Source organism: Leuciscus leuciscus, assembly GCF_965113295.1.
Source record: "Leuciscus leuciscus genome assembly, chromosome: 21".
NCBI classification, from domain to species: domain Eukaryota; kingdom Metazoa; phylum Chordata; class Actinopteri; order Cypriniformes; family Leuciscidae; genus Leuciscus; species Leuciscus leuciscus.
The window spans coordinates 35,698,953-35,725,276 of record NC_138745.1 but is presented as its reverse complement, the minus strand read 5'-3'; the positions used below and the strand labels follow the sequence as shown (position 1 = coordinate 35,725,276).

Genomic DNA, 26,324 nt, shown 5'->3' with positions numbered 1-26,324 from the left:
TGTACATTAATATAGATGTTGCAAATGTCAAAATAACATGCACTCATTAATTGTTCACAGCACCAGGAACATGTTTTAAAGTAAATAAAGCCAATGTTGATTTCATGTTGACTTTCAGAACTCTTGATAATTTACATTTTATTTCTGTAGTTCTGTACACTTAGATTTTTTGAATATATATATATATATACAGTACTGTGCATATATACAGACGGACTCGATGATGGAGAGATCAGATCATACCGGCTGTTGTCAGACTCCTTGTGCATACACTAATCTCACTGGATTATTACAATTAATGGCAAAAAGAATGGGGGGGGGGGGGGGGGGGGGGGGGGGATATTAACATGCCTAAGACTTTTGCCCAGTACTGTATATGAATGAAATAAACAGTTTATTATAAATAAAAGCAGCTGTGCAGCAAACGCCCTCACTTGTGTTGACTTTGATACTCTAGATGACGAGAACAGAGAGCGAGTGTATTTATAACTCGCCGCTGTGGGAATGAGGTTGTCTAATTTGAGACGCTGTTACTCGGACACAGACGAGGGCGACCGCAGTGTGTGTCGAAAATAAGCAGAATCGTCCTGGTTAAAATCAGTGTGATATTACCGAGAGATGATCTCTTATGGTTTCATCCGTTCCCATCAGGAACCCTGAAGAAAGAGTGTTTTGAGCAGCCTGAATCAGATTATAGCCTATATATATAAATAGATAAAGTCATCAGCTTGAACAACACGTCACACACACATACGTGTGCATTCACACACGCTGACGAGCGGTTCCTCAACACACTGTGAGTCTGTTTGTGCTTGAAAATGTGTTTGAGATTCATTCAAATAGATGCATAATCTCGAGTATAGACGGCTAGTGGTGCACATGCATTGGTTATTATGAGGAATATGGATAAATATTTGATTTGCAATGTGTAAAACTGTTATTTTATCACAAGAACACTTGATTGATGCTTAAAATGGCACTTTAACTTGATTAATTACACAATGAGAAGAACATGAACAGGATGAACAAAAAAAGTATAATACCTTAAATCGAAATGACATAAGATATTATGTCATGTTTTCTGAAAAATGTCTCAAATTAATTAAGTTTATACTTAAGTTTAAAGAAGAATATAATATTTGCTAATGGGGTCAGAAAATAAACTTAATTCAAAGTGAAAACGAGTTTGTTTTCGTCTTAATTCAAAGTGAAAACGAGTTTGTTTTCGTCTTAAAGTCACTTTATTTAGACTTCATCTTGTCAGCTTGTTTCTTACGTAAAAGTAAATCGATTTAAGAATGTTGAGATATTTTAATGAAATACAAGACAAGATGAAAATTTGGTAACACTTAATAAGGTCTCATTAGTTAACGTTAAACAATGAGCAATATATTTTTAAAGCATTTATTAATCTTTGTTAATGTTGGTTAATAAACATGTTTATGTTAGTTCGCAGTGCATTAATTAACAGATACAACACTTGATTTTAATAATGTATTAGTAAATTAGTTAACTAAGATTAATAAATGCCATAGAAGGATTGTTCATTGTTAGTTAATGTTAACAAATGGAACCTTATTGTAAAGTGTTGCAGATTTTTTTTTTGCAGTATTGAAATGTTTAATATTAAAGTGATTTGCAACACTTTATTTTATTTTATTTTATTTTATTTTATTTTATTTTATTTTATTTTATTTTATTTTATTTTATTTTATTTTATTTTATTTTATTTTATTTTATTTTATTTTATTTTAAGGTGAGACAAACCAACTGTTTTCTTTTCTAAACCAATCTAATCCATTGCTAATACTTTGTGGAATGTTTTGCACAAACAATTTTGTTAAAAATTATGGTTTAAAGTATCAAACAGACCTAAAAACTCACTAACTAGCAGCTTTAATATCAGTTATTAATTATCAGCAGTAAGTCCTAAAGTTGAATTTTCCATCGTACAGTGGTAAAACTTGACGTTTGATTAAAATAATAATATAAAAAAATTAATAAAAATGAAAATGTAAAATGTACCTTCATGTTGTTCATGAGACTTCCTTGTTTTAGGAGTTTCGCAGAATGTCTGAGCTGGTGTTTCCCGTATAATCACAGTGTTCAGTGAGATATCAAACTCTGGAAAGGTCAAAAACAGCATAATAAAGCATAATTACAGTTAATTCTCTTGTATTTGTGCTTGCATACAGTCAAACGTACCATGTTGTGATCGAGATACTAGAGAATCAAAGGTTCTTGGTGTCAATGACGGCTCGTAACAGTGACTTGTAAATGACATCGGAGAGCTATTGTTTTCAACGAATAACTACTTGAATTGAATCTGTTCCTCATATAGGATGAGAGTCATGTGGACTACTGTTATGGTGTTTGTTTTAAAGTGCTTGAGTTTTACTTTTTGAAATGTAAGTCCTGGAAAATCCTTGAAAACGGCCATATTTTTGAGGAGGAGCTTGAAAAGTGCTTGAATTTTTTCGAGAAAATATAATCGTTCACGCAAAATTGACGCTGCAGTCCGTCTGAGATATAGAGCGATGAGCATGATATTAAGTTTATGATGAGTATATAATGCAACTTTCATTCTTCAGGTCAATCATATATTCATGGAACAAAAATCAGTTTCAATATCCTCTCAATGGTTACGGGGATTTCCCATTCCTGGTCAATGGATTGATCTCTATGAAGTGAAACATCACCATATATGTGACCCTGGATCACGTCACCAGTCTCGAGTCGCACGGGTATATCTGTGGCAATAGCCAACATTGTATGGGTCAAAATTATCGATTTTTCTTTTATGCCAAAAATCATTAGGATATTAAGTAAAGATCATGTTCCATGAAGATATTTAGTAAATTTCCTACCGTAAATATATAAAACATTTATTTTTGTGAGTGAATGCAGCACAATCACCAACATAAATGTAGAACTTTAAAGGAGATTTTCTCAATGTTTAGATTTTTTTGCATCCTCAGATTCCAGATTTTCAATAGTTGTATCTCGACCAAATATTGTCCTATCCCAACAAATCAAAATTTATATGATTTATAAATCTTAATTTCAAAAAATGTACCCATGTGACTGGTTTTGTGGTCCAGAGTTTTGTGGTTGAGTAATAAGTAAATAAATATAAATAATAAAGATATTGTTTGATAAGTGCTGATTGAAGTCCTTGAAATCCCCAAAAAGTAGTGCTTGAATTTCCTTTGCCAGAATCTGTCCGAAGCCTGTCAGCAGGACGGGTGTAAAGCGGGTCGAGATGCCACGCACCGCTGGAGACGGCAGGTACGAGACGCCGAGCACCTCTGACCTCCAGAGACTTCTGTGGGTCAAACCTGGAACCAGCGGCCATCTTGATGAGGTCAGACCTGGAATATACATCGGAGACATGTAAGAGAATCAGGAGAAAAAGGAATTTTGGGGAAACTAGGTTGATGGGTTGTTTCAGTATGAGGCAAATCTTTCACATTCAAAAGAAAGACACTGTTTAGTATATATTCAATCAGGGAATTTAAAAAAGAAGAAGAAGAAGAGATTCAATTTGAGATGATCCTTGTCTTCCTGAAACTCTTGTTCACCTTTCCCCTTACTTTGATTTTTACCTCTAAGGTAATAATATTCATCTCTCAGTTTAAAAACATATTGTGGTTTTTTTATAATATTTTGAATGCCCAGTAATGTAATTTTAGTGGGTAAATATCATATTCACACATGAAAATGGAAGAAAAGTAAGCCTTCATTTATTTCTTCATGATTTTGAAGAATGTCAAAATACAAAAAAAAGTCTAAATATTTACTATTTTAATGGTGTCCTGTTTTACATCTTTGTTAATCTTGCTCACTCTTTTAATTGTCTTGATTTTTTATGTTTTCCTGCTTGAATGTTGATTATTTTCCTCATATTCTCCATTGCTGAATCTCCTCTCTTCCCAGTCTGTCAGTAACGCTCTGTTTACTTCCTGTCTCTATGAAGCCCCTCCTTCTGAAAAGCACACTGTGCTCTGATTGGTCGGCTGGAGCAGTGTGTTGTGATTGGTCGAGCGCTTCGAGTGTGTTTGGGAAATGTCCCGCCTCTTACCATAACCACCAGTTTAACACACTACTAACTAACTCAGCCAGGCCCCGCCCCTTTATTCTGCGCATGAATTATTATAATGAGGAATATTGTGACGTGTTCGTTCCCGGAAGAAACTCTTTCTGGGAGTTTAGAAACACTGACACTGACACTGATATAGAGAAGAACTCCCGAAACCTTTTTCATGCTCAAACATGTAAAGTTATTTAAAAAAGCATAATAGGACTCCTTAAATTTAAGTGTGCATTACAAAGTTGGCATGTTCCCTATATCTTGCGTTGTAAATGTGTAATAAAACAGGTATATAATAAGTGTCTGTGTGTCTGTGTGTCTCATTCAGGTACGCAGCGAAGGACAAGCACATGCTACAGTCCCTGAACATCACATACGTGCTGAACGCAGCTCACGGGAAGTTCAACGTTAACACAGGAGCCAGTTACTACAGAGACACTAAAATCACATATCACGGCGTGGAGGCGTTCGATATGCCCTCGTTTGACCTGAGCCCCTTCTTCTACTCCGCTGCCAAGTTCATCAAGAGTGCCATGAGCACCCCTGGAGGTGAGGAGAGGAAACACACCGATGGACATCCCACAAAAACAAATGCAGAATTCACTGTAAAAAGTTTTTAGGACCATCAAGATTTTTTGCATCATGATATTAATTTCATGGGTCATCTATCAAGCAATTCTCATTATGCACAATGGCAATTTGCAATAATTATATTTGACCATTTAGATTTTTTTTTGCATAATGATATTATTTTATGTTTACCTATTGAGCAACTCTTATGCACAATGGTGATTTTTATTTATTTATTTTTTTGGAATTATGGCTCTGAGAATTTGAGGGAGGAACATGTGCTTAATAGTCCTGATGTGAAAATGTCAAAATGCAACAACAAAAAATTTACCTTTTTTTTTCTTTTTCTTTATGCAAAATATAATAAAAAAAAAAAAAGATTTTTTTATTTTTTATTTTCATCTTATTTCTTTTGATTTGTGGGTGAAATGTGATCAGTACATGTTTTTGTAAAAATTCGGAATTCGTAAAAAAAAAATGGTTTGTGAACATTTCTATATAATACATGTATATTATTTTGTTTTCCTAGGTAAGGTGCTTGTGCACTGCGCCATGGGTCTGAGCCGCTCATCGTCGCTGGTATTGGCGTATCTGATGATCCACGAGGACATGACGCTGGCGGAAGCCATTAAAGCCGTCGCACAACACAGGAATATCTGCCCAAACTCCGGCTTCATGGAACAACTGCGAGAACTGGACAAAAAACTGCACTTCCAGAGCACTAACTTCTAACACCGGACCAACACATCCACATCATCAGTTCACTGATCAGAAATACAGAGCTATTGACATGCAGAAAGATACTCATCGGTTATGACAGAAATTCATGCTTCAGAAATTGCCTTACACACATATGATGGAATTCCATGATTGATACAGGATTTAATTTCTCAATTAAAATGTCTTTTTTTTTAAAGTTGTTACATGCATTTTTTTGTTGTGATCGAAATATATTCTATTCCTCCTTAATCTTTAATCACTATAAAGTAATAGATTCACAGGTTTAAAACACACTGTAGTGCTTTCCAAACAACAAATGTGAGGAAAGGGGTTGAAAAACTAAATGGATTCATTCATTACATCAGTCAGTACAAAGGAATATACTTCATAATGAAAGGTTATGCAGATAATAAGACCAGGAATGTGAGTTCATACAAATATTTAATATATTGAAATATATGAATATATATGCATATATTTAATATATAAAAAAAGTAATCCTGAAATCAAACTTCTTGGTAATTTTGATTTCATGATGTTTTTATATATATTTTACCAAATATACGTTATTAAAAGAACAAATTAAATCTACATAAATGAACTTCAATTCAAAGATCATCTCAGAGATTCTCAGCTGTCTGTCTGTTTGTGTCTCTCATCTATATTTACCACTTTGACACGCAAAGAAGCCAAAATAGAGACACGTATCACTTACTGCATCACACAATCACACACACAAACGCGGATCTGAGTTCAGAGAAACACAACGTGAGTTCAGTAACATCAGAAAGGCAAAAACACTTTAATACAATGCATTGACGTGTATGTTTTTATCGTACATCAAGCTATTTTATTTCAAAAGTATGAGCACACAGGATGCTGGATACGAGACTCCGCCCATCGGTGACCTTTTGACCCTTCTGCTAAAGAACCGACGACCCTCCGGCGCTTTTAACGAAGTCTGGCCTAACGTCTACATCAGTGATGCGTACGTATTACACCACAAGACTCGACTTTAAATGCTAAATGATCTTTCATCTTTCATTATGGCAGTCGGTTCACTTCTTTCCTAATCTAGTTGTCTAATAAACCTGGCACTGTACGTTATGAATATTGTTAGCCCTTTGACAAATTGCTTTTGCTCCTTTTCTGTAAGTTGCTTCGGTTAAAAGCGTCTGCTAAATGCATAAATGTAAACAATGGTTTCCACTTGTAAACTGTTTGACAAGAAAAGAAATGACCAGTATTTCTGACATGCATCAAAACCTTTTAAATGACAGGAATATCAGTGGGAATAAAAAAAAATATATATATATATATATATATATATATATATATATATATATATATATATATATATATATATTATAAGAACGGTTTGCTAACGTTAAGTTACTTTTTGAACGTTTTCAAAATGTTTTAACATTCCATTTTACTTTTGCGAACGTTACTTTTGAATTTTCTCGGAATGTTCAGAAAAAAAGTAGCAACATTTAAAAAACGTTACACAAAATGTGACCCTGGATCACGTCACCAGTCTCGAGTCGCACGGGTATATCTGTGGCAATAGCCAACAATACATTGTATGGGTCAAAATTATCGATTTTTCTTTTATGCCAAAAATCATTAGGATATTAAGTATTTTTTTGCACCCTCAGATTTCAGATTTCAGATCTTGGCCAAATATTGTCCTATCCTAACAAACATCAATGGAAAGCTTATTTATTCAGCTTTCAGATGATGTATAAATCTCAATTTCAAAAAATGTACCCATGTGACCCATGTTTTGTGGTCCAGGGTCACATTTCCATTTCATAATAAACACATTCCATGAACAATGTATATATATATAAAAAAATTGTGCTACATTACTAAAGACCAGATAAATGTGAACAATCATTCTAGTTACGTACGTTACTGGAAGAAAGTTTGTTCATTAGTCAATGTTCTGAGATTGTTCGCTGTTGATAACAGTAATCCATATGACTCGTGGACTAAACAAGTCTTCTGAAGTATTTCACACATGATAACTTGGAGTAAAGAACAGATTTAGCCACTGTTTACTGTAATTTTTATCTTTGCAATAGTGCAAAAATGTCATTCATGCTTGTATTCAGTTCAGAAATGTCTCCTTTAAATGTATAGCGCCAGGTTTGACATGATTGATCACAAATGCAATCTCATGCATCACATGACCAATATTGATTTGATTTGAGAGCTACTGCAGAAAATGAACTCTTGAGTGATTCTCTCAGTCCAACAGCAAGAGACAAGACACTTCTACACCGTCTAGGAATCACTCACATCGTCAACGCTGCACACGGACGCGCTCACATCGACACTGGAGCTGATTTCTACTCGGACACGAGCGTGGAGTATCATGGCGTTGAGGCACCAGACAACAGAGACTTCGACATCACACCGTTTTTCTACCCCACAGCCGGTTTCATTCATAAAGCTCTGTCCCAGCAAAGTAATGCATCGTGCACTTTCATACTTAGAGTTTGCATTGTGTACACACAGCACGCTTCTGTGATATGTATTAACGCGTTGGGAGATATAATGCATTTAAAGGAGTAGTTCACTTCAGAATTAAAATTTCCTGATCATTTACTCACCCCCACGTCATCCAAGATGTTCATGTTTTTCTTTCTTCAGTCGAAAAGAAATGAAGGTTTTTGAGGAAAACATTCCAGGATGTTTCTCCATATAGTGACTTCAATGGGGTCCAACGGGTTGAAGGTCCAAATGTGAGTTTCAGTGCAGCTTCAAAGTCTCGACACGATCCCAGCCGAGGAATAAGGGTCTTATCTAGACAAACCATCGCTCATTTTCTAAAAATAATAAACATTTATATACTTTTTAACCCCAAATGCTCATCTTGCATGTCCACGCCTTCATGCATTACGTAATCATGTTGGAAAGGTGAGGCGATCACATGACGAAGGCAGAAAATGTAGGGTAGGGCGAAAAACTATTTCTCCTCCAACTTCAAAATCGTCCGACATCGTTGTTTTACCTTTTATTTTATTTATTTTTTTAATGGCATTTGACTTAGTCTTTGCACGTTCGCTTTGTAAACGCTAGGTCTGTACTTCTGCCAACATCACGCCTGACCTTTCAATGTGATTATGCATCGCAGAGCTAGTGCAAGACAAGCATTTGGGGTTAAAAAGTATATAAATGTTTGTTTTTTTTAAGAAAATGGCCGATGGTTTGTCTAGATAAGACTCTTATTCCTCGGCTGGGATCGTGTCGAGACTTTGAAGCTGCACTGAAACTGCAATATGGACCTTCAACCCGTTGGACCCCATTGAAGTCACTATATGGAGAAAAATCCTGGAATGTTTTCCTCAAAAACCTTCATTTATTTTCGACTGAAGAAAGAAATACTTGGTCATCTTGGATGACGTGGGTGTGAGTAAGTTATCAGGAAAGTGAACTAATCCTTTAAACTGACTATTTACTTTCCAAATACACATTCCAGGTCGTGTTGTGAATGATTCATCATCAGTGCTTTACTTGAATACAAAGTAAAATGGCTTGCATGCAAATAGTGTTTCACGTTCGTGACTCTACAGTCGTCTTTTGAGATTTGTTTGAAATAAGTTTAACATGCATGATGTGTGATGGTGGCTTTATTTGTTTTTCAGGAGTGGGGAAGGTCTTGGTTCATTGTGCCAGAGGAGTGAGTCGTTCAGCGACGTTAGTGTTGGCGTATCTGATGATATACGAAAAACTCACCATCGCAGAAGCCATTGATACGGTTTGCTCCCACCGGAACATTCTTCCCAACGCTGGATTCCTTCAACAGCTCCGTCAGCTGGACTCAAACCTCAGAGGAGAGATGGGATATATTAGTATAAACTAACAGGCAACAGTGTTCACTAATTTAACAAATTGTAAATAAATCATAGAATTGAAGTTTACAATATAATGTAGAACAAGTGAACAGGAAAATGATGGTTTAAGGAAAATAATCCTAAATCATGATGCTTGGTTTCAGTTTTCTGCATTCATTTGGGTTCAATGTGTGTAAATGTGTCTCTCTCTCTCTCTCTCTCTCTCTCTCACACACACACACACACACACACACACACACACGTGTGTGTGTTTTGGGGCTCAGCCCTCTCTAGCGAGAGAAAGAGGGAACAGACCTCTAAAAATAACCCAGAATCCAACACCCACCTCCGGCCTGTAATCAGGCCAAAGCAGTCGACTCAACTCAGCACCTCTCAAACTAATCTGAACACAAAAAGACATGTGTTTTATGCTGTTTTAATCGAATGCGCGGTTGAAAATGACCTCACGGAGGAAGTTTGGTGTGAAGCCGCAGGTGACTGAAGTGAAAGAGGAATATGTGACACCAAACGGATACGAGCTGGAGAAACACCTCACGCACGGCGGCGTCGCGTACACACACGTCAATGAGGTCTGGCCCAACGTCTACATCGGGAACGAGTGAGTCGATTCATTTGACTAACCCTATTGTGATGCTAATAATGCAGGGTCAACATTTACCCAATTAAGTCTACTGACGGACAAACACTGACCCAGGATGTGTGGTAGACTCAATTGAGACAATAACAGACAGATACCAGAGTCAAATTTGAGACCGTTCACACCAAGAATAACTATTTGATAACTAATTAACGTTCATTAACGGCTGTCAACTGTCGTTCTGTTAAGGCGCGGTTTTAAAGGGCTAGCTCACCCAAAAATTAAACTTAGGCTATGTCATCATTTACTCACCCTTAAGTTATTCCAATCTAAACCAGTTGCATAAACTTAGCCATTATGTTAAGACAGTGTCTAAAGATCTAGTATGACCCACTTGGGATGGTTAGTCTTTCGGGATCAAATTAGGCTAATGTACGTTTTTATGTAACTGACATAAAAAGTTATGAACAGTTTTAAAGAAATTCGATGACTAACTTGCAAGACTAGTCTTAAGACTAGTGCAACAGGCCCCGGTATGAACTTCTTTGTTCGGCTGAACACAAAAGAGATATGTTGAAGAATATTGGTAAGCAAACATGATGGTGTAATGGATTTTTCCTAAATCTGACTATCTAGCATCTACAAATCAACAACTTAATAAATAAATCTGTCGCGTCTACTGATCGACACCAAGCGTCTACAAATCAACACTTAATAACTTTTATACTCTAGCTCTTTGCGTCCCCGCCCCCCCTCATTACCCTTTGTTAGTGACATCAGCAAAATATCAAAAACATTGTAAGGGGTTAATATTCCAGTCAATCATTTCACAATACAGTCAAAATAAACAGAACATTGAGTCCATTTTCAAAGTTCCATTTGACCAAGGTTACATTGAGTCAAAAGTTTGTTAGAAGGTTAGATCATATCGAAAGTTCGTCTGGTGGCTACATCCTAAATAAAAGGAAGTAAGAATTATTCTGTTTTATTGTTAGATCTGGAATGGAAAGTTAGTCACCATCAGACATAAAAATGGGAAGTGTGATAAAAGTTTATCATAAGTTTAAAATCTAAAGTCAGATTTCCATGGTTAGTAACATAATTAATCTTATCTATAAAAAATCCACCGCAATGGGCCCCATTGACTTTCATAACAGGTTTAGAACAACCCGTTAAATCGCATTCTGTCAAAATAACACATGGAGATTGGAGACAACGTTATAGTTATCAAAAACGTGCACTTTGAAGCCCGTTTTCAAAAGTTTGCGTTTTCATGCTCCCAAAATGCAGTTGTAGTGTAAATGAACGGCCAAAACGCATACAAACTTTTGCGTTTTTAGTCTTGTAAACAGTGTCTTGTAAACGGCCCCTAGACTCTAAGCTGTTGTTTGTGTGAAGAGAGACAGCTAAAGACCGATACAAGCTGAAGACGATGGGCATCACACACATCCTGAACGCTGCGGAGGGCGAGTGGAACAGTGTGGACACGGGCGCTGAATACTATAGAGACATGGACGTGCATTACTACGGGATCACGGCGGAGGACGTTCCCACGTTCAACCTCAGCCAGTACTTCTATTCTGCTGCTGAACACATCCACCAGACCCTCACAAACCCACAGAGTGAGTTATTTTAGTATCACTGAAATACTATTAAAGGGGTGGTTGATTATGATTTCACTTTTCTAACTTTAGTTAGTGTGTAATGTTGCTGTTTGAGCATAAACAACATCTGCAAAATTACAACGCTCAAAGTTCAAAGCAAAGGGAGATTTTTGCTTTTAAAGAAATTACTTTTTAAGGACTACAACAAACGGCTGGTAGGGACTACAACATTTCTCCCGGGTTAGTGACATCACAAACCCTAATATTTACATAAACCCCTCCCCCAGGAACACGCAGTCCATGTTGAGAAGAGGAAGAGTTGTAGTCGAGCACATTTGTTTCTGACAACTCTTCCTCTTCTCTAAAGCAGCCCAACATGGCTTCTCCGTGTTTATGTAAATTTTAGGGTTAGTGATGTCACCAACCCGGGAAGAAGCTTGTTGTAGTTCCTACCAGCCGTTTGTAGTCCTTAAAAAGCGATTTCTTTAAAAGCAAATATCTCCCTTTGCTTTGAACTTTGAGCGTTGTAACTTTGCAGATGTTGTTTATGCTCAAACAGCAACATTACACACTAACTAAAGTTAAAAAAGTGAAACCATAATCAAGGACCCCTTTAAAAGCATCCCAGGATGCACCTCATGAAGTTGGTTAATGAATGTCCAGAGTGAGCAGAGCTGGAATCTAAACCAAAAAAAAGCGTAAGAAAAAAAAAATAGAATGAAACTTTGTCTGCTATTGCAATAATGAGGTTTAGTCATCTTGTTTATTTCTCCAGATAAGCTTCTTGTTCACTGTGTGATGGGCCGCAGTCGCTCGGCCACACTCTTCCTGGCCTTCCTGATGATCTACGAGAACATGACGGTTGTAGACGCCATCGACCACGTCAAACGGCGGCGACACATCATCCCAAACTGGGGCTTCCTGAAGCAGCTGAGAGAGCTGGATGAACTCCTGCTGGAGCAGAGAAGAGCTCGAAACACACAACCGCAGACACTGAAACACACTGAACAAAAACATTTGTGCTCGCAAAGCAGCCAGTGAATAGTGTTACAGTTTTAGGGTTAGTCGGTTTCTCCGAATATGAAGCATGTTAGATCAGACCAGTTGAGATGAATGGGAATGCCAACAGAAAGCTTTCTTCAGGTTTTACAGAGCTTCTTTCTATCAAACTACGGGAATATACACACACACTCATGTACACACACATTCATGTACACACATGCACACACACACTTATTGTACACACACTTACGCACACACTTATGCACACTAATGCACACACACACACACACTTACGCACACTCATGCATACACACACTCATTGTACACTCATTGTACACACATGCACGCACACACACTTATGCACACACACACACTTACGCACACTCATGCATACATACACACACACACTCATGTACACACATGCACACACACACTCATTGTACACACATGCACGCACACACACTTATGCACACACACACACTTACGCACACTCATGCATACACACACACACTCATGCACACACACACACACACTTACGCACACTCATACACACACACTTACGCACACATTAATGCGCACACACTTACGCACACTCACTAATACACAGACACACACACTCATGCACGCACACACACACTCACACTCATGCACAGACTTTAAAACAGAGATGTACAAGTTTGGAACAGTTAAAATCTTTTTATTAAACTGGTCAGTTGAACAGTCGTGTCCCAGAAGAGGAAAGAGCAAGTGGAAACACCCTCCCACATGAGATACAGCTTATGCATATTCAAACATTGTGCGTTTAAGATATAATTTGGTATTTCATAATAAATGTAGACCTGAAAGACAAAAACGTTCTAAACACAGATTCCATGATCTAATCCTGTTAATTTAATTTACCACTATTGTTTTTGAAAATATAAATGCACTTCCTTAAAATGATATCATGGATCTTTAAAGATTAAATATAGAATGATATTGCAATGTAGCACGAAAAACAGATCAAAGGCAATCCGTACTTTAACACAAACTCATCGGAGTGTACATGATGTGGTCGTCGCAATCCTGAAAAATGCCAGTTTAACAGGAAACGTGTGTAAACGAATGTAGAGGCACGCAGGTTGTGTGAAAGAAAAAAGAAAATGAGATGTAAAGATTCCATATGGGGATCATACAGGAGAGGATGTGAGGGAGTTAGTGGAAATCTGGTTTCTCAGGGAAGGTGCAGCCCGCTCGCCGGATGATGACATTAGCGGCGTAGTGCCCTGCGCGGATACACTCTTCCAGCGGCTTCTCCTGAACCAACTCTGACAGGAATCCTGCAGGACACACAAACAAAGAGTTCAATAGTAGTTAAATGTTAATGTATGGGCTTTGTCCCAGAGGTGAATGTGATCTTGCCAAGTAGAACATGTTCCTGGATCAATATTCCAATCAACCAATCAGATTTGAGGGATAGGTTTACAGTTAATGTCGAGTTTCGGCTTACAACAAGGGTTAGGTACTTCTATAACTTCCTTAAGGCGTATTCGGACGGGATTAACTTTACAAGGGTCGATGGAGTAATGTAATTTAATTCGCACGGGATAAGAGATCTCAGTAAAACTAGCAGAAGTGGGAGAGTAACTCGATTTGCGCGTCGCCGTCACTCCTGTCGTCATGTGTGTGTTACGCTGCTTCCTGATATCACGTGCGCACACACATATAATCTATATTTATATATATAAAACGGTTATGTCCGGTCGAACGATGTATTAATGAACTTCAGATTGGATTGTGTTGGTAATAGTCACTCTAACGCTAAAAGATGTGTCGTGCCTCTAACAAGTGCTGTCGATCTTCTCTCTGATCTGATGGTGTGTGTGAAACACTTGAGTTTTACCACAGACTCGTTCCAGCGACTAGAACACAACTGATGCTTCTTCAAGCATTTGAAAAACTGCGGAAAACTACTTTTAAACTGGAAATTATGAAATATTTACGGCGGGTCTATTCGCACGGGATCAGTGTCACCTGAGGGAATTTGGGTAAAATTGAAATTGAAATGAGGGTAAAAGTTGCTGTAATCTTTACTGACATTGTCCGTCATGATCACTGAGATGCACATTCAGACGGGACTAAAATCACAGAGAAGCTCTGGTAATTATTACTTTACCCCGACTCTCCATGTTACACTAGTCCCGTCTGAATAGGGCTTAATTCACCTCTCATTTCCCTCTGGTTGTAGGGATAACTCATGGTTAGGGTTAGGACTATGTTTTTGGACAGGATTGTTGAAAATGTTGATCCAGGAACACGTCTTACTCGGCAGTCATAGCGACCCTGTCCCAAAACCTAGTGAGCCATCTTGCTATCCGCTGTACTCCCTACATAGGCAGTGAAACACCACTTCATAAGTGACTGATTTGGAAAACCCAAAGGATTCACTTTGTAATTATGTGTGAAATTTACTAGCAATTTCTGAGTGAAAATTCTTAAGTAGAAAGACTGAGATAGCATTTTATTTCGATGGTCCACTTTAGACATTCTACTAACTATCAGTAACTGCACCTACACCTCAACTTATTCTCCTAACCCTAAACCTAACAGTCTTCTAAGTCTACTAATACTCTAATGACAGTTAGTTGACATGTAGTTGCAAAGTAACTTATAGTTAGTAGTAGAATGTCTAAAGTGGACCATCGAAATAAAGTGTAACCTTTTCATGTAAAATGTAGTCCAATAATTATTATATTTTCAACTTAAATGTTAATTACTTTTTATTACAGAGCACAATTTACATGAAGCACAAGAGAAAGTGATTTTAATCAATTAAATTTCAGCATGTTGCAAAGGTAACGACATTAACACAAAAATCCCCAGCACAAATATTGGGTAAAAGAGTCGATGTTTAATTCGATTTAACTATTTTTCATATATATTATACATTTTATTCTGTATCTATTTTATACATGCATCATAAAAAATATTTACTTTGAGGCTATTTTTACGCAGAATTTGCTAAATTACAGCAAAATTGTCAAATAATGCATTCAATTTAAACATGAAATTAAGTAAAAAAAAAAGTTATTTTAAACCGTTTGAATTTACAGCTTTGAATAATATTTTTTTACAGAGTACTTTAGCATATTAAAGAGTGCACAGTTAATATTAAATAGTAAATTAATAACTATCATTGTCTAAAATGATCTGATGAATCATTTTTACCTCCCACAAAAGCGTCACCGGCACCGTTCGTGTCCACAATGTCGTTCTGGTCGATGTCTAAAACGGGAAACACCTTCACTTTATCACCTAAGAGAAGACAAACAAAGACGATTAATAAAACAACCTATGTAAGATACCTCATCTGAATCAGCGCGTTTGATTGGTTGGACGGACGTACCCACGGTGGCCACAGTGTCCTCTCGGCCCTGAGTGAACACCACAATCCTCTGCCTGTTCTTGTTGACTTTGGGCAGAGACTGAACCCTCCGTGCGATCTCAGCGATGTCTTCAGTCTGCAGGAACACCGGGACATTATACAGCACTGATACAATGATAGTTATTAATTCAGTACTTATTAACTGTTGGCTTTTGGCTTGCTTCGTTGGGGACATTTAATATTCAACAATATTATTGATCTGCCTTACTTAAAGGAACACGCCGACTTTTTGGGACTTTAGCTTATTCACCGTATCCCCCAGAGTTAGATAAGTTCATACATACCCTTCCCACCGCTAGCCTAGCTTAGCACAAAGACTGGAGGTAAATGGCTCCAGTTAGCATACTGCTCCCAATAAGTGACAAAATAACACCAACATTTTCCTATTTACATGTGGTGATTTGTATAGTCACAGCGTGTACAAATAACAAGGTCATATGAGACACAGCCATCTTCTAACCGTACACATACTGGGAACTATATTCTCAGAAGGTGAAGCACTGCTACTTCTGCGGAGTGATTTACTCTGAGTGAACTCTCTGCTCCTCACCACGGGGCTTCTCAGGCGCTGCGAGCAAATCACTCCGCCCAAATAGCAGTGCTTCACCTTCTGAGAATATAGTTCCCAGTATGTGTACGGTTAGAAGATGGCTGTGTCTCATGTGACCTTGTTATTTGTACACGCTGTGACTATACAAATCACAATATGTAAATAGGAAAATGTTGGTGTTATTTTGTCACTTATTGGGAGCAGTATGTTAGCTGGAGCCGTTTATTTATTTATTTTATTTATTTATTTATGTATTCTCTTTTCATGGTAATGCAACACGAAATGCCACAACAACAATCCAACAAACACAACAAAAATACATGTCATGACAAGAAGAACAGGAGTAGGATGAAGAAAAAAAAATCGTATAAACTCCTGCCCCATTCTTATATTAAGAAAGTTACAAATTAGATGGCCTCTCCGACATGACAAAAAATAACAAAATAGCCCAGACCAGATGTAATCTACTTTCAATATTAACAATTTTCTTTTTTAAATTTATTTTAAATTTTCTTTTTTATTATTAATTCTGCTCACACAACACTAAACAAACAAAAACAAAAACAGCAATGATACAATGACAACTCTGGCAACGAAAACAACAACGAGACCATCATTGTTGATATAGTTTTAACAATTTTCACATTCATCTTTGTATAAGTTAAGTATCTTCTGTTTATACTTATATTTAAATTGAAGAATGTTTGAACAACATTTTAGATGGAATTTTCTAGAAAATTCCATCTTTTCACACCAGAAACTGAAACACACATTTGTTTGAGGGTATTTCCAGCAAAAAGCTGTTTAAAGTCATTATTTCTTCTGCTTGTCTCACTATTTACAGTAAAAAGTGTTTGCAGTCCATGCGGTAACAGGCAGTGTTTTGCTTTATGAACAACTAATAAAGTTTGTAAAGCAACCAAGTCCTTCAATTGGAGTATCACACCAGTGAAGTATTTTTCACTCACCTCAAAGCCCTGCTCCTTTGCAAATGTAGCGGCTTCCTGTAAAACAAACATCAGTTTAACACACAATCATCGCAGCCAATGAGAAGAGACGTGCAAAGAACTAACCTTAATGTGCGGAGGTTAGTTAAAAATGAATAACTACGAATAAAATTCAGCTTTTAATGTTATTTATGTGTCTATGTGGTGTTTTTAATACGCTTTAAGACAAACCATGTGTAAATTCATAAGTCGACAGCATTGCTGAGTATTTCCTCCTTAAAACTGCAGTGAACCAAAGACAGTCTCAAACACACGCTTTGAAATCGCTGGTGTTTCTGACGTCACAAACTACCTTGTAACCAATCAGATCAACGTGTGATCGTCAACCAGTGGATCTCTGAGCTGAGTGAGTGAGTGGAGGCGGGGCTCATTTGCATATTCATAGAACCGCACATACTAAGAGGCAAGGGTGTCGAGTTACATTCAAGATATTTTAAGGCATTTAAATATGTCATTTTGATGATCAAAGATGAGTTTTAAGGGATAAAATGATTGCCTACAGGGGGACTTTAAACACCCTGATGATCTGAAGACTCACCGTCTCGTTTCCGAAGATGATGTCGACGTACGGCATGACCTTCATCAGCGGCTCTTTGAAGAACTGGCTGATGAAGGGGGCCGAGAGGTTGAGGCCGAAGATCTTGTTGTTGTCAGACGCGTGTTTGGCCACTTTGAGGATGGAGTCTGGAGACACGGTCAGGAAAAAACCCTTCAGGACGGAGATCAGGGGTCAGATTCATACTTAGCAGATTTATACTGTAACAAGATGAGCCATTTTGACCAGAAAAGTTTTTGGATTATTCAACATCATTAGTTTTGATTCTCTCATTTGCACATTCAAACTTAGCATAATGCAAATGTGAATCCCTTACTGCGATGTAGTAAACTCGAGCTTTCTCCACCAGACTCCAGTTGCGATCAACATCCAGATGTTTCTCTTTATTATAGCAGTTTGCTGCTGCCAGGTTTGCAATCAGGGACCTACACACACACACACACACACACACACACACACACACACACACACACAGTAATAGTCAAACATCGAGCCTGGAACGTTATATATTAATTCAGTACAGACAGATTGTAATAAACAGCATAAATCATAGGAGAAACTGCATTAATCTACTGATGAATCATACAGTCGTCTTTTAACACTCTATAGAGATGCAACTATATATGGTGAGGTTATCAGTATCGCCATAATTTCCATTATTATTATTATTTTTAATAGGACAGACCTATAAATAATAATAATAATAATGGAAATGATGGCGATCATCCTGGACCAGTCCAGCATAATTGATAGTGAAATATCAAGCTGTAAGAAAAAATAAGAAAGAATTAGCAGTATTAAGCTGTTACCATAGTTACGGTTACATTGTTTTGATGCTGTATTTGATTTGAACATGTAAAATATGGATCGTTTTACAGTATCAGCCATATTCTCAATTATCTGATATAAAATGTCTATATCAGTGGATAAAACAGTACATTATAATGTTTTGATCTCTGATTTCATTCAAAGCTCGTCATTTCTCTTAGTATGACTTATGATTAAATAGATTTGATTCATATATGCGATGCTACCATTGTACCAAAGGTTAAGAATTTTTTAAAGAAATTCATACTTTTATGCATCAATGATGCATTGAATGGATCAATAGTAACAGAAAAGACATTTATAATATTACAAATGATTATATTTCTTTTGAACTTTGTTTCCAATTAGCATTCAGCTTTGTATCAGTAGAAACCCGTTATCGATTGACTGTGCTTCCCTCCCTCATGTTCCCCTGAGACCAGAGATTTCTGGATTGTGTGTCTGGAAAAAAACCTCAGATGACGCAAAAATCGTAATTTATCGTCATCATCAGAGGCTCTTTTGTCCAGAGGCGAGAGACTACAGCCAATAGGAGGAGCTCGTTCCGCATGTGTTCAACCCGCCCATAGGATGATCTCACGATAAAACGCCGTCTCTTCAGTTTCGAGTCGACTAGTAGCCTAGCTGTGTCATTTCTCCCGATACTGCCCTCTGTAACCGGTAGGCGTGGTGTGGGAGTGGCCTCGTAGGGCAGCGAAGCAATGCATTCTGGGAGTTGTAGTCTTTCATCCACATGAGCCAAAAATACATTTTCTGGCTTTTCTCCGTCTAGAAGGCACCAACTTCTAAAATAATTTCACATAAATGACCCAATTTAAATTTCCAGCGGTGAAATATCCCTTTAAACAAAAATGAGTTTCCTAAAAAATATGAAGCAACATCAACATTGAGAATAATCAGAATAGTTTTTGAGCATCATATCAGCATATTATAATGATTTCTGAAGGATCATGTGACACTGAAGACTGGAGTAATGATGCTGAACATCCAGCTTAATAAATTACACTATTTTATATATATATATATATAAATAGTGTATTAACAAAGAAATTTCAGGTGCTACTCCAGATCAGTGCTTTAAAAAAATAAATAATTAATAAAATGTGTACTAATTAATAAAATATGTACTAATATGTACCAATTCTTGATCAAATAAATGCAGGCTTGGTGATCAGACGAGACTTCTTTCTAAAAATCTTTTGAATGCTAGTGTGTGTATATTACCCGGCTTCTTCCACACACACACACACACACACACACACACACACACACACACACACACACACACACACACACACACACACACGTGTATAAGTGTGTGTGTTTCTGACCTGTTGTCTCCAGTAATGCAGGCTGCACACGTTCCTGTCGGCTCTTGACCTTGTTCATAATAATGAGCGTCAACATGAGCTTCAGCCGCTTTCTGCTTCAGGATCTCTCCAAAGTGATCCGTTCCTATACAGCCGAAGAACGTGGCCACCTTGTGCGGCTCCTGGATCATCCACTGAGAGAGAGAGAGAGAGAAGATATCAAACACACAAGATTATTCTGGAGTGAATCTGAGATAAAACTGCCTTCTCGTGATCTCCTGATAGACACACCAGAGTCCCAGACTCACCTGAGCGATTTTGACAGAGTTCTGTGTGGATCCGCCAGCGTGATACTCCACTTTACTCTTGTTCACGATCTCATCAAACCTGCAGCACAAACACCAGAAGGGTTTTCTTTAATGTTAGTGAGATCCTGACGAGATGAAGAGAGAAGTCACTGCTGCTCTCTACAGGCCAGAGACGGTACAACACCAAAACTACATCACCATTCTCTTTTTCTGCTCAGTTTACTGTAGTTATTAGTTATTAAATATGTAGTTATTGGTTGAACATGAACAAAGAAAGAAAATATCACTTATTTCTAGATGGTATTTTATCACCAATACACCAATCATTTTCTGAATAAATTTTCCTAATGTGTTGTTTGTTCCATTTGTCTTTAGCTTTCCTAATATGATATAACTATGGCTGGGCTAAATATCAAATATTTATGATACATTACCGGTCAAATGTTTGGAACAATTAAGATTTTTTAATGTTTTTGAAAGAAGTCTCTTCTGCTCACCAAGGCTGCATTTATTGATCAATTAATGAGTAATATTATGAAATATTTTTGCAATTAAAAATAGCCATTTTCAATGTGAATATATTTTAAACTGTAATTTATTTCTGTGATTAAAGCCGAAGTTTCAGCATCATTTCTCCAGTCTTCAGAGTCACATGATCCTTCAGAGATTATCTTTTATTTTCATTTCTTATTTTTATCAGTGTTGAATGAAAATGTGCTGCTTCATATTTTTGTGGAAACTGTGATTCACTACCATTCAAAAAGTTTGAGAGTAATATATATAATATAATATGATGATATAAGATATATATATATATATATATATATATATATATATATATAAGAAATTAATACTTTTATTCAGCAAGGAAGCATTAAATTGATAAAGAGTGACAGTAAAGACATTTAAAATGTTACGAAAGATTCAATTTCAAAGAAATTTTGTTCTTTACAACTTTCAATTTGTCAAAGAATTCTGTAAAATATACATCACAGTTTCAACAAAAATATGAAATATATTCAAATGGAAAAGTTATTTTAAATTGTAATAATATTTCACAATATTACTGTTTTACTGTATTTTGATCAAATAAATGCAGCCTTGGTGAGCAGAAGAGACTACTTACAAAAACATCACAAATCTATTCAGAACTTTTGACCAGTCCTGTATATTCAAAGTGTTTGCAGGTGATATAAAAATAAGCAACATTGCGAACATTGTCAATGAATAATATCACTCACAAAGCTTTATGCTTCTCCTCTGCCAGGATCTGATCATTGGGCTTCAGTCCATACCTGCACACACACACACACACACACACACACACACACACACACACACACACACACACACAGACACACACACACAGACACACACACACAGACACACACACACAGACACACACACACACACACACACACACACACACACACACACACACACGTACGTACGTACGTTAGTTATTGATGAATAATTACACTAACAGAGCTCAAGGAAATCCATACAGTCTCAGGTTGTGTGATCACAGAAGCGTGTCGATCATAAGAACAGCGGTGCACGCATGACCTTGAAACACACACACACACACACACACACACACACACACACACACACACACACACACACACACACACACACACAGTTACGTCACTACTCACTTATCAAGAAAATCCTTATCCACCACTGCAGAGATGTCCAGCAGCGGATTCCCCATCCCAAACAGAGCGTTCTGACTGCAACACACACACAATAACACACTGATATTTACTCTTTATTCACTTTTATGTAAAGCACTTTGAATTACCATTGCATATGAAATATACTACATAAATAAACATGACTTCAGTTGCATATAATGTAAAAATTCTGCAACTTACTAACCCTCATTCATAATCTGGATAATGTTGGGGAGAGTTACTTTGAAAATGACTTTCCTTAGTTACTTTTTATTGAAAGTAATGCATTACGTTACTTTTGCCAGGCCTTGCATGTTTTTATTTTTATTTCTACTGAGAAGTTCTCTTTTGCAAGTGTTTAACGCAGTAATGCATTCAACTAAATATGCACGTTACTCAATATGAATATTTTTTGGTTTTGCATACATTAAACCCATGAAAAGCACAAATGTGTCATAAGCAAAAACTGCCACCCTGCAGATCAGTGCATGCAAATGCTTGATTTAAAGGATTAGTTCACCTCAAAATTAACATTTCCTGAAAAAGTTTCTCACCCCAATGCCATCCAAGATGTTCATGTCTTTCTTTCTTCAGTGGAAAAGAAATTCATTTTTTTCAGGAAAACATTTCAGGATTTTTCTCCACACAATGGACTTCAATGGCAACCAAATTGTTGAAGTCCAAATCAATGCAGTTTCAAAGGTCTCTGCTCGATCCCAGCTGAGGAATGGGGTCTTATCTAGCGAAACAATCAGGCATTTTCGAAAGAAAATAAAAATTTCTATACTTTTTAACCACAATTGTTCGTCTTGTGCTGGTCTGCGACGCGCCAGGCATTACATCATCACGTTGGAAAGGTCCCGCTGGACGTAGGTGGAAGTACCGCCCCATTGTTTACAAAGCGAACATGTGAAGACTAATACAAACGCCCTTTAACAAAAAAGGTAAAATAATGATGTCGGACGATTTTGAAGTTGGAGGAGAAAATGAGATGGAGTTTTTCATTTGCTTTGTAAACAATGGGGCGGTTACGGTACGAACAATCGTGGTTAAAAAGTATATACGTTTTAATTTTTTTTAGAAAATGACTGATCGTTTCGCTAGATAAGACCCTATTCCTCAGCTGGGATCGTGCAGAGCCCTTTGAAACGGCATTGATATGCACTTCATCAATTTGGTTGCCGTTGAAGTCCATTGTGTGGAGAAAAATCCACACATGTAGTGAGTAACTTATCAGGACATTTTCATTTTGAGATGAACTAATCCTTTAATACCGCAGAATATTGCATCTCCTCTAGCCATTTTTGGAGTTTGACTTGATTCAGTCTTAATTTACTGTAATTGTATGCATGAGAACAGCATGAACATTCTGCTAATCTTCTCCTTTTTTTGTTCTACTGAAGTATTTTCAAGTGTTTGGAAAGACATTAAGGAGATATTCAGAACCTTCATTCCTGAGGGAACTATTCCTTCAATATCTGAGAGAGTAACAGGTGGAGGTCACATGATCGGGTTCAGTGACACTGCCTTTGAGACATGAACCCTTGGAATGGAAGGTGGGTTTATTAGCAGGAGAGCCACACACACACACACACACACACACACACACACACACACACACACACACACACACCAGAATCTGACTCTTTTCATACGGTGAAACGGACATTGTAGTTCAGGACAGGTTTTAGATGTCCAGCCCTCACTATGTGAAGCTTTTTAATGAACTTTACTCTTTACAGGTTTAAAGTGACTCACTCTTCTAATATTAGCCTGACAAATGTCCATTTTACACATCGAACCAGTTGCATATTATGTCAGCTTTAAATGCAAGCTTGCAACAAGTTCACAACAATAACAGTTTACAGGCCTTTAAAGTGCTTTTTCATAATTAACATTGTGAAAAGTTAACACACCCTGAAATCTAATATTGGAACATATAGTGTGTGTTTAATGGGCTTAACATGGGAATGTGTTTACAGCGCAGAACACATGCTATAGTGCTGACTAAACACATGCAGCACACACACACACACACACACACACACACACACACACACACACACGCACGCACCACACACACACCATCAAAACTATACAGGATGGCCAACATTCTTCACGTGAAACATGGACAAGTATCAATTTGTCAGGGAATTAGAATGAAAACTGCCACAAGTGATCAGTGAATGTACATGTACTCATGCATTCTGTCATATATAATACTTACATGCACATTAATCTGACACTTAAAGGTCAACAAAAAACAGAATAATTGTGATTGCAAGTTGTCATTCCAGTTCTGTCATTTTCAAAATCTATCAACAGCCTTGTATGTATGTTTGTGACTGACACACACACACACACACACACACACACACACACACACACACACACACACACACACACACAGATACATACGTACATACATACATACACACACACACACATACACACACACAAACATACACATGTACGTACACACACACACACACACACACACACACACACACACACACACACACACACACACACACACACACACACACACACACACACACACACACACACACACACACACACACATATATAAGCTGAATAAGAAAAAAAATATTTCTAAATGTCATAAATGAGAAAATACAGCGCGTTGCATCACACAAACACACAATTCCCAACCCGGAAGCACACAAGCAGAGAGACTGAGTGAAGTGACACTGCTTTACTGTACCTGACTGTCGGCATGATCACACACACACACACACTGATTGTCAGCAGTAAAACTGATTCTGTGCTCTCGCGCCCCGTCCACGCTGCGAGCGCGTGCGTCTAGTCCTCCACACACACTCCACACACAACCCGGAAGCCGAAATCCCTCCAGAGTTCCAGCTGATTGGTTACATCACACGCATGGGCGGATCAATAGATCCATCACGGTTGGCGAGCCCGCATGTGTTTTTAAGCTCTCTGAAATATTACTATCATACTATCATGTGTCGCTCTGCATGTGTCTGACAGACAGACAGGAGAGATCAAAGTTATCTCTAAACAACATGCATGAACTCTGTTGCATATGAGTGACGTTATGATGTCAAATATGAAACATGCACGCGCAGAGGAAGAGATGCGCTGCTGGTACATTTTGTTCAGGCAGCAGTGCAACCATCAAACATACTGCATTAGGTTTATATCTGCATATCAAATCATAAATGACTCGAGTGCATGACGCATGTCGGTGTTTTCAGTGTGTGTGTGTGTGTGTGTGTGTGTGTGTGTGTGTGTGTGTGTGTGTGTGTGTGTGTTTACCTCAACGCCTTCAGCGCGCGCGAGCCTTCAGTACAGTCACACACCGACATCTTCCTTCTCACACTGACAGACTCTCCGGCTGATCTCAGATCAGTTTGCCATTGCCATCTTCTGTTTTGTGCTGATGCATTTAGCAAGTTGCATTAATCAATTCCATGGTAATCATGCTGTATACATCAAAATATGTATTATTGTAAGGGTTATTTTGCCTGCATCTGTAATAATTTCTCCTTACATAACATGAATACCATAGTTGATACAACTATTACCGTAACACTGGTGTTTATACTTGTACTCGCACATAAAAGTTAGATTTGTTGCATATGTTCATAAAAACTAATAGAGGATGAGCTCAGATTAAATTGCTATATTAAAGGATAAATGAAAACGATTCACTCAAATTGAGTTTGTAAGAGTTTTGAAATGTAAAATGTAAATATTTAATTAAAAAAAATACTGGAGAAATTAATAATATATAATAATGTATATTCTATTATAAAATTTCTCCTTAAATATGTTTCTGTCTTACCTTCAAACTGTTATTTTAGTATCGAGACACTATTATATTTTTTTACTATTTATTACATAGTTTTAATTTTAGTTTAAATTGTAATTTAGTTTGTTTTTTAAAATGTCTATATAGTTTTAATTAATCTTTATTTCAGTTTTAATTTGAGTTATTTTAGTACATCAAGTTAAACTAAATGAAGACGAGAAATGTTGCTTTGGCAACTAACTAAAATAAAATAAGTACTTTTTATTCCATTTTATTTTTTGTTAACTATAACAACCCTGCCTTCAGAAAACCCTTTTTAACTTTAGTTGTGGATATTGTACTGCATGTCAAAAATACAATTGCAAAATTGTCAATTGTTAGAACATAATGGATATCATAATTGATTAATTGTGGTAAAAACGGCAAAGCACGGACTTAAGTGT

At 37.1% G+C, this 26,324-nt stretch overlaps 3 protein-coding genes across 4 annotated transcripts; 2 read left to right on the top strand and 1 right to left on the bottom strand.

Moving 5' to 3' along the window:
• Positions 1-541: 541 nt before the first annotated feature.
• dusp29 (dual specificity phosphatase 29) lies at positions 542-13,307 on the top strand. The gene is made up of 7 exons (XM_082151378.1): positions 542-796; positions 3,217-3,393; positions 4,419-4,639; positions 5,190-5,378; positions 9,682-9,841; positions 11,219-11,442; positions 12,200-13,307. The coding sequence occupies exons 2-7, from the start codon at positions 3,263-3,265 to the stop codon at positions 12,463-12,465; spliced, it is 1,191 nt and encodes a 396-aa protein (XP_082007504.1). The 5' UTR covers positions 542-796; positions 3,217-3,262; the 3' UTR covers positions 12,466-13,307.
• Positions 6,127-9,673, top strand: LOC309485561 (dual specificity phosphatase 29-like). Its single transcript, XM_082152482.1, has 3 exons — positions 6,127-6,368; positions 7,636-7,853; positions 9,034-9,673. The coding sequence occupies exons 1-3, from the start codon at positions 6,205-6,207 to the stop codon at positions 9,249-9,251; spliced, it is 600 nt and encodes a 199-aa protein (XP_082008608.1). The 5' UTR covers positions 6,127-6,204; the 3' UTR covers positions 9,252-9,673.
• Positions 13,103-25,461, bottom strand: adkb (adenosine kinase b). Of its 2 annotated transcripts, none has more exons than XM_082152460.1 (11): positions 25,386-25,461; positions 22,068-22,142; positions 21,651-21,704; positions 20,410-20,488; positions 20,123-20,295; positions 18,280-18,388; positions 17,946-18,116; positions 17,369-17,404; positions 15,812-15,926; positions 15,634-15,720; positions 13,103-13,745 (listed from the first exon to the last, which is right to left on the bottom strand). In XM_082152460.1, the coding sequence occupies exons 1-11, from the start codon at positions 25,433-25,435 to the stop codon at positions 13,621-13,623; spliced, it is 1,074 nt and encodes a 357-aa protein (XP_082008586.1). In that variant the 5' UTR covers positions 25,436-25,461; the 3' UTR covers positions 13,103-13,620. The 2 variants fall into 2 exon arrangements, with proteins under 2 accessions (XP_082008586.1, XP_082008587.1); XM_082152461.1 differs by lacking the exon at positions 25,386-25,461 and adding an exon at positions 24,811-25,008.
• Between the last annotated feature and the right edge of the window lie 863 nt (positions 25,462-26,324).

Excerpts from the sequence above, each read along its gene's own strand:
- LOC309485561 (XM_082152482.1), top strand. The coding sequence starts at position 6,205 with ATGTTTTTATCGTACATCAAGCTATTTTATTTCAAAAGTATGAGCACA. Across the intron at positions 6,369-7,635 it reads AACGTCTACATCAGTGATGC|TCCAACAGCAAGAGACAAGA; the intron begins GTACGTATTACA and ends TGATTCTCTCAG. Across the intron at positions 7,854-9,033 it reads TAAAGCTCTGTCCCAGCAAA|GAGTGGGGAAGGTCTTGGTT; the intron begins GTAATGCATCGT and ends TTTGTTTTTCAG.
- dusp29 (XM_082151378.1), top strand. The coding sequence starts at position 3,263 with ATGCCACGCACCGCTGGAGACGGCAGGTACGAGACGCCGAGCACCTCT. Across the intron at positions 5,379-9,681 it reads CAAAAAACTGCACTTCCAGA|TGACCTCACGGAGGAAGTTT; the intron begins GCACTAACTTCT and ends CGCGGTTGAAAA. Across the intron at positions 11,443-12,199 it reads GACCCTCACAAACCCACAGA|ATAAGCTTCTTGTTCACTGT; the intron begins GTGAGTTATTTT and ends TTATTTCTCCAG.
- adkb (XM_082152460.1), bottom strand. The coding sequence starts at position 25,435 with ATGTCGGTGTGTGACTGTACTGAAGGCTCGCGCGCGCTGAAGGCGTTG. Across the intron at positions 22,143-25,385 it reads CGCGCGCTGAAGGCGTTGAG|TCAGAACGCTCTGTTTGGGA; the intron begins GTAAACACACAC and ends TGTGTGTTGCAG. Across the intron at positions 17,405-17,945 it reads TCATCTTCGGAAACGAGACG|GAAGCCGCTACATTTGCAAA; the intron begins GTGAGTCTTCAG and ends TTTGTTTTACAG.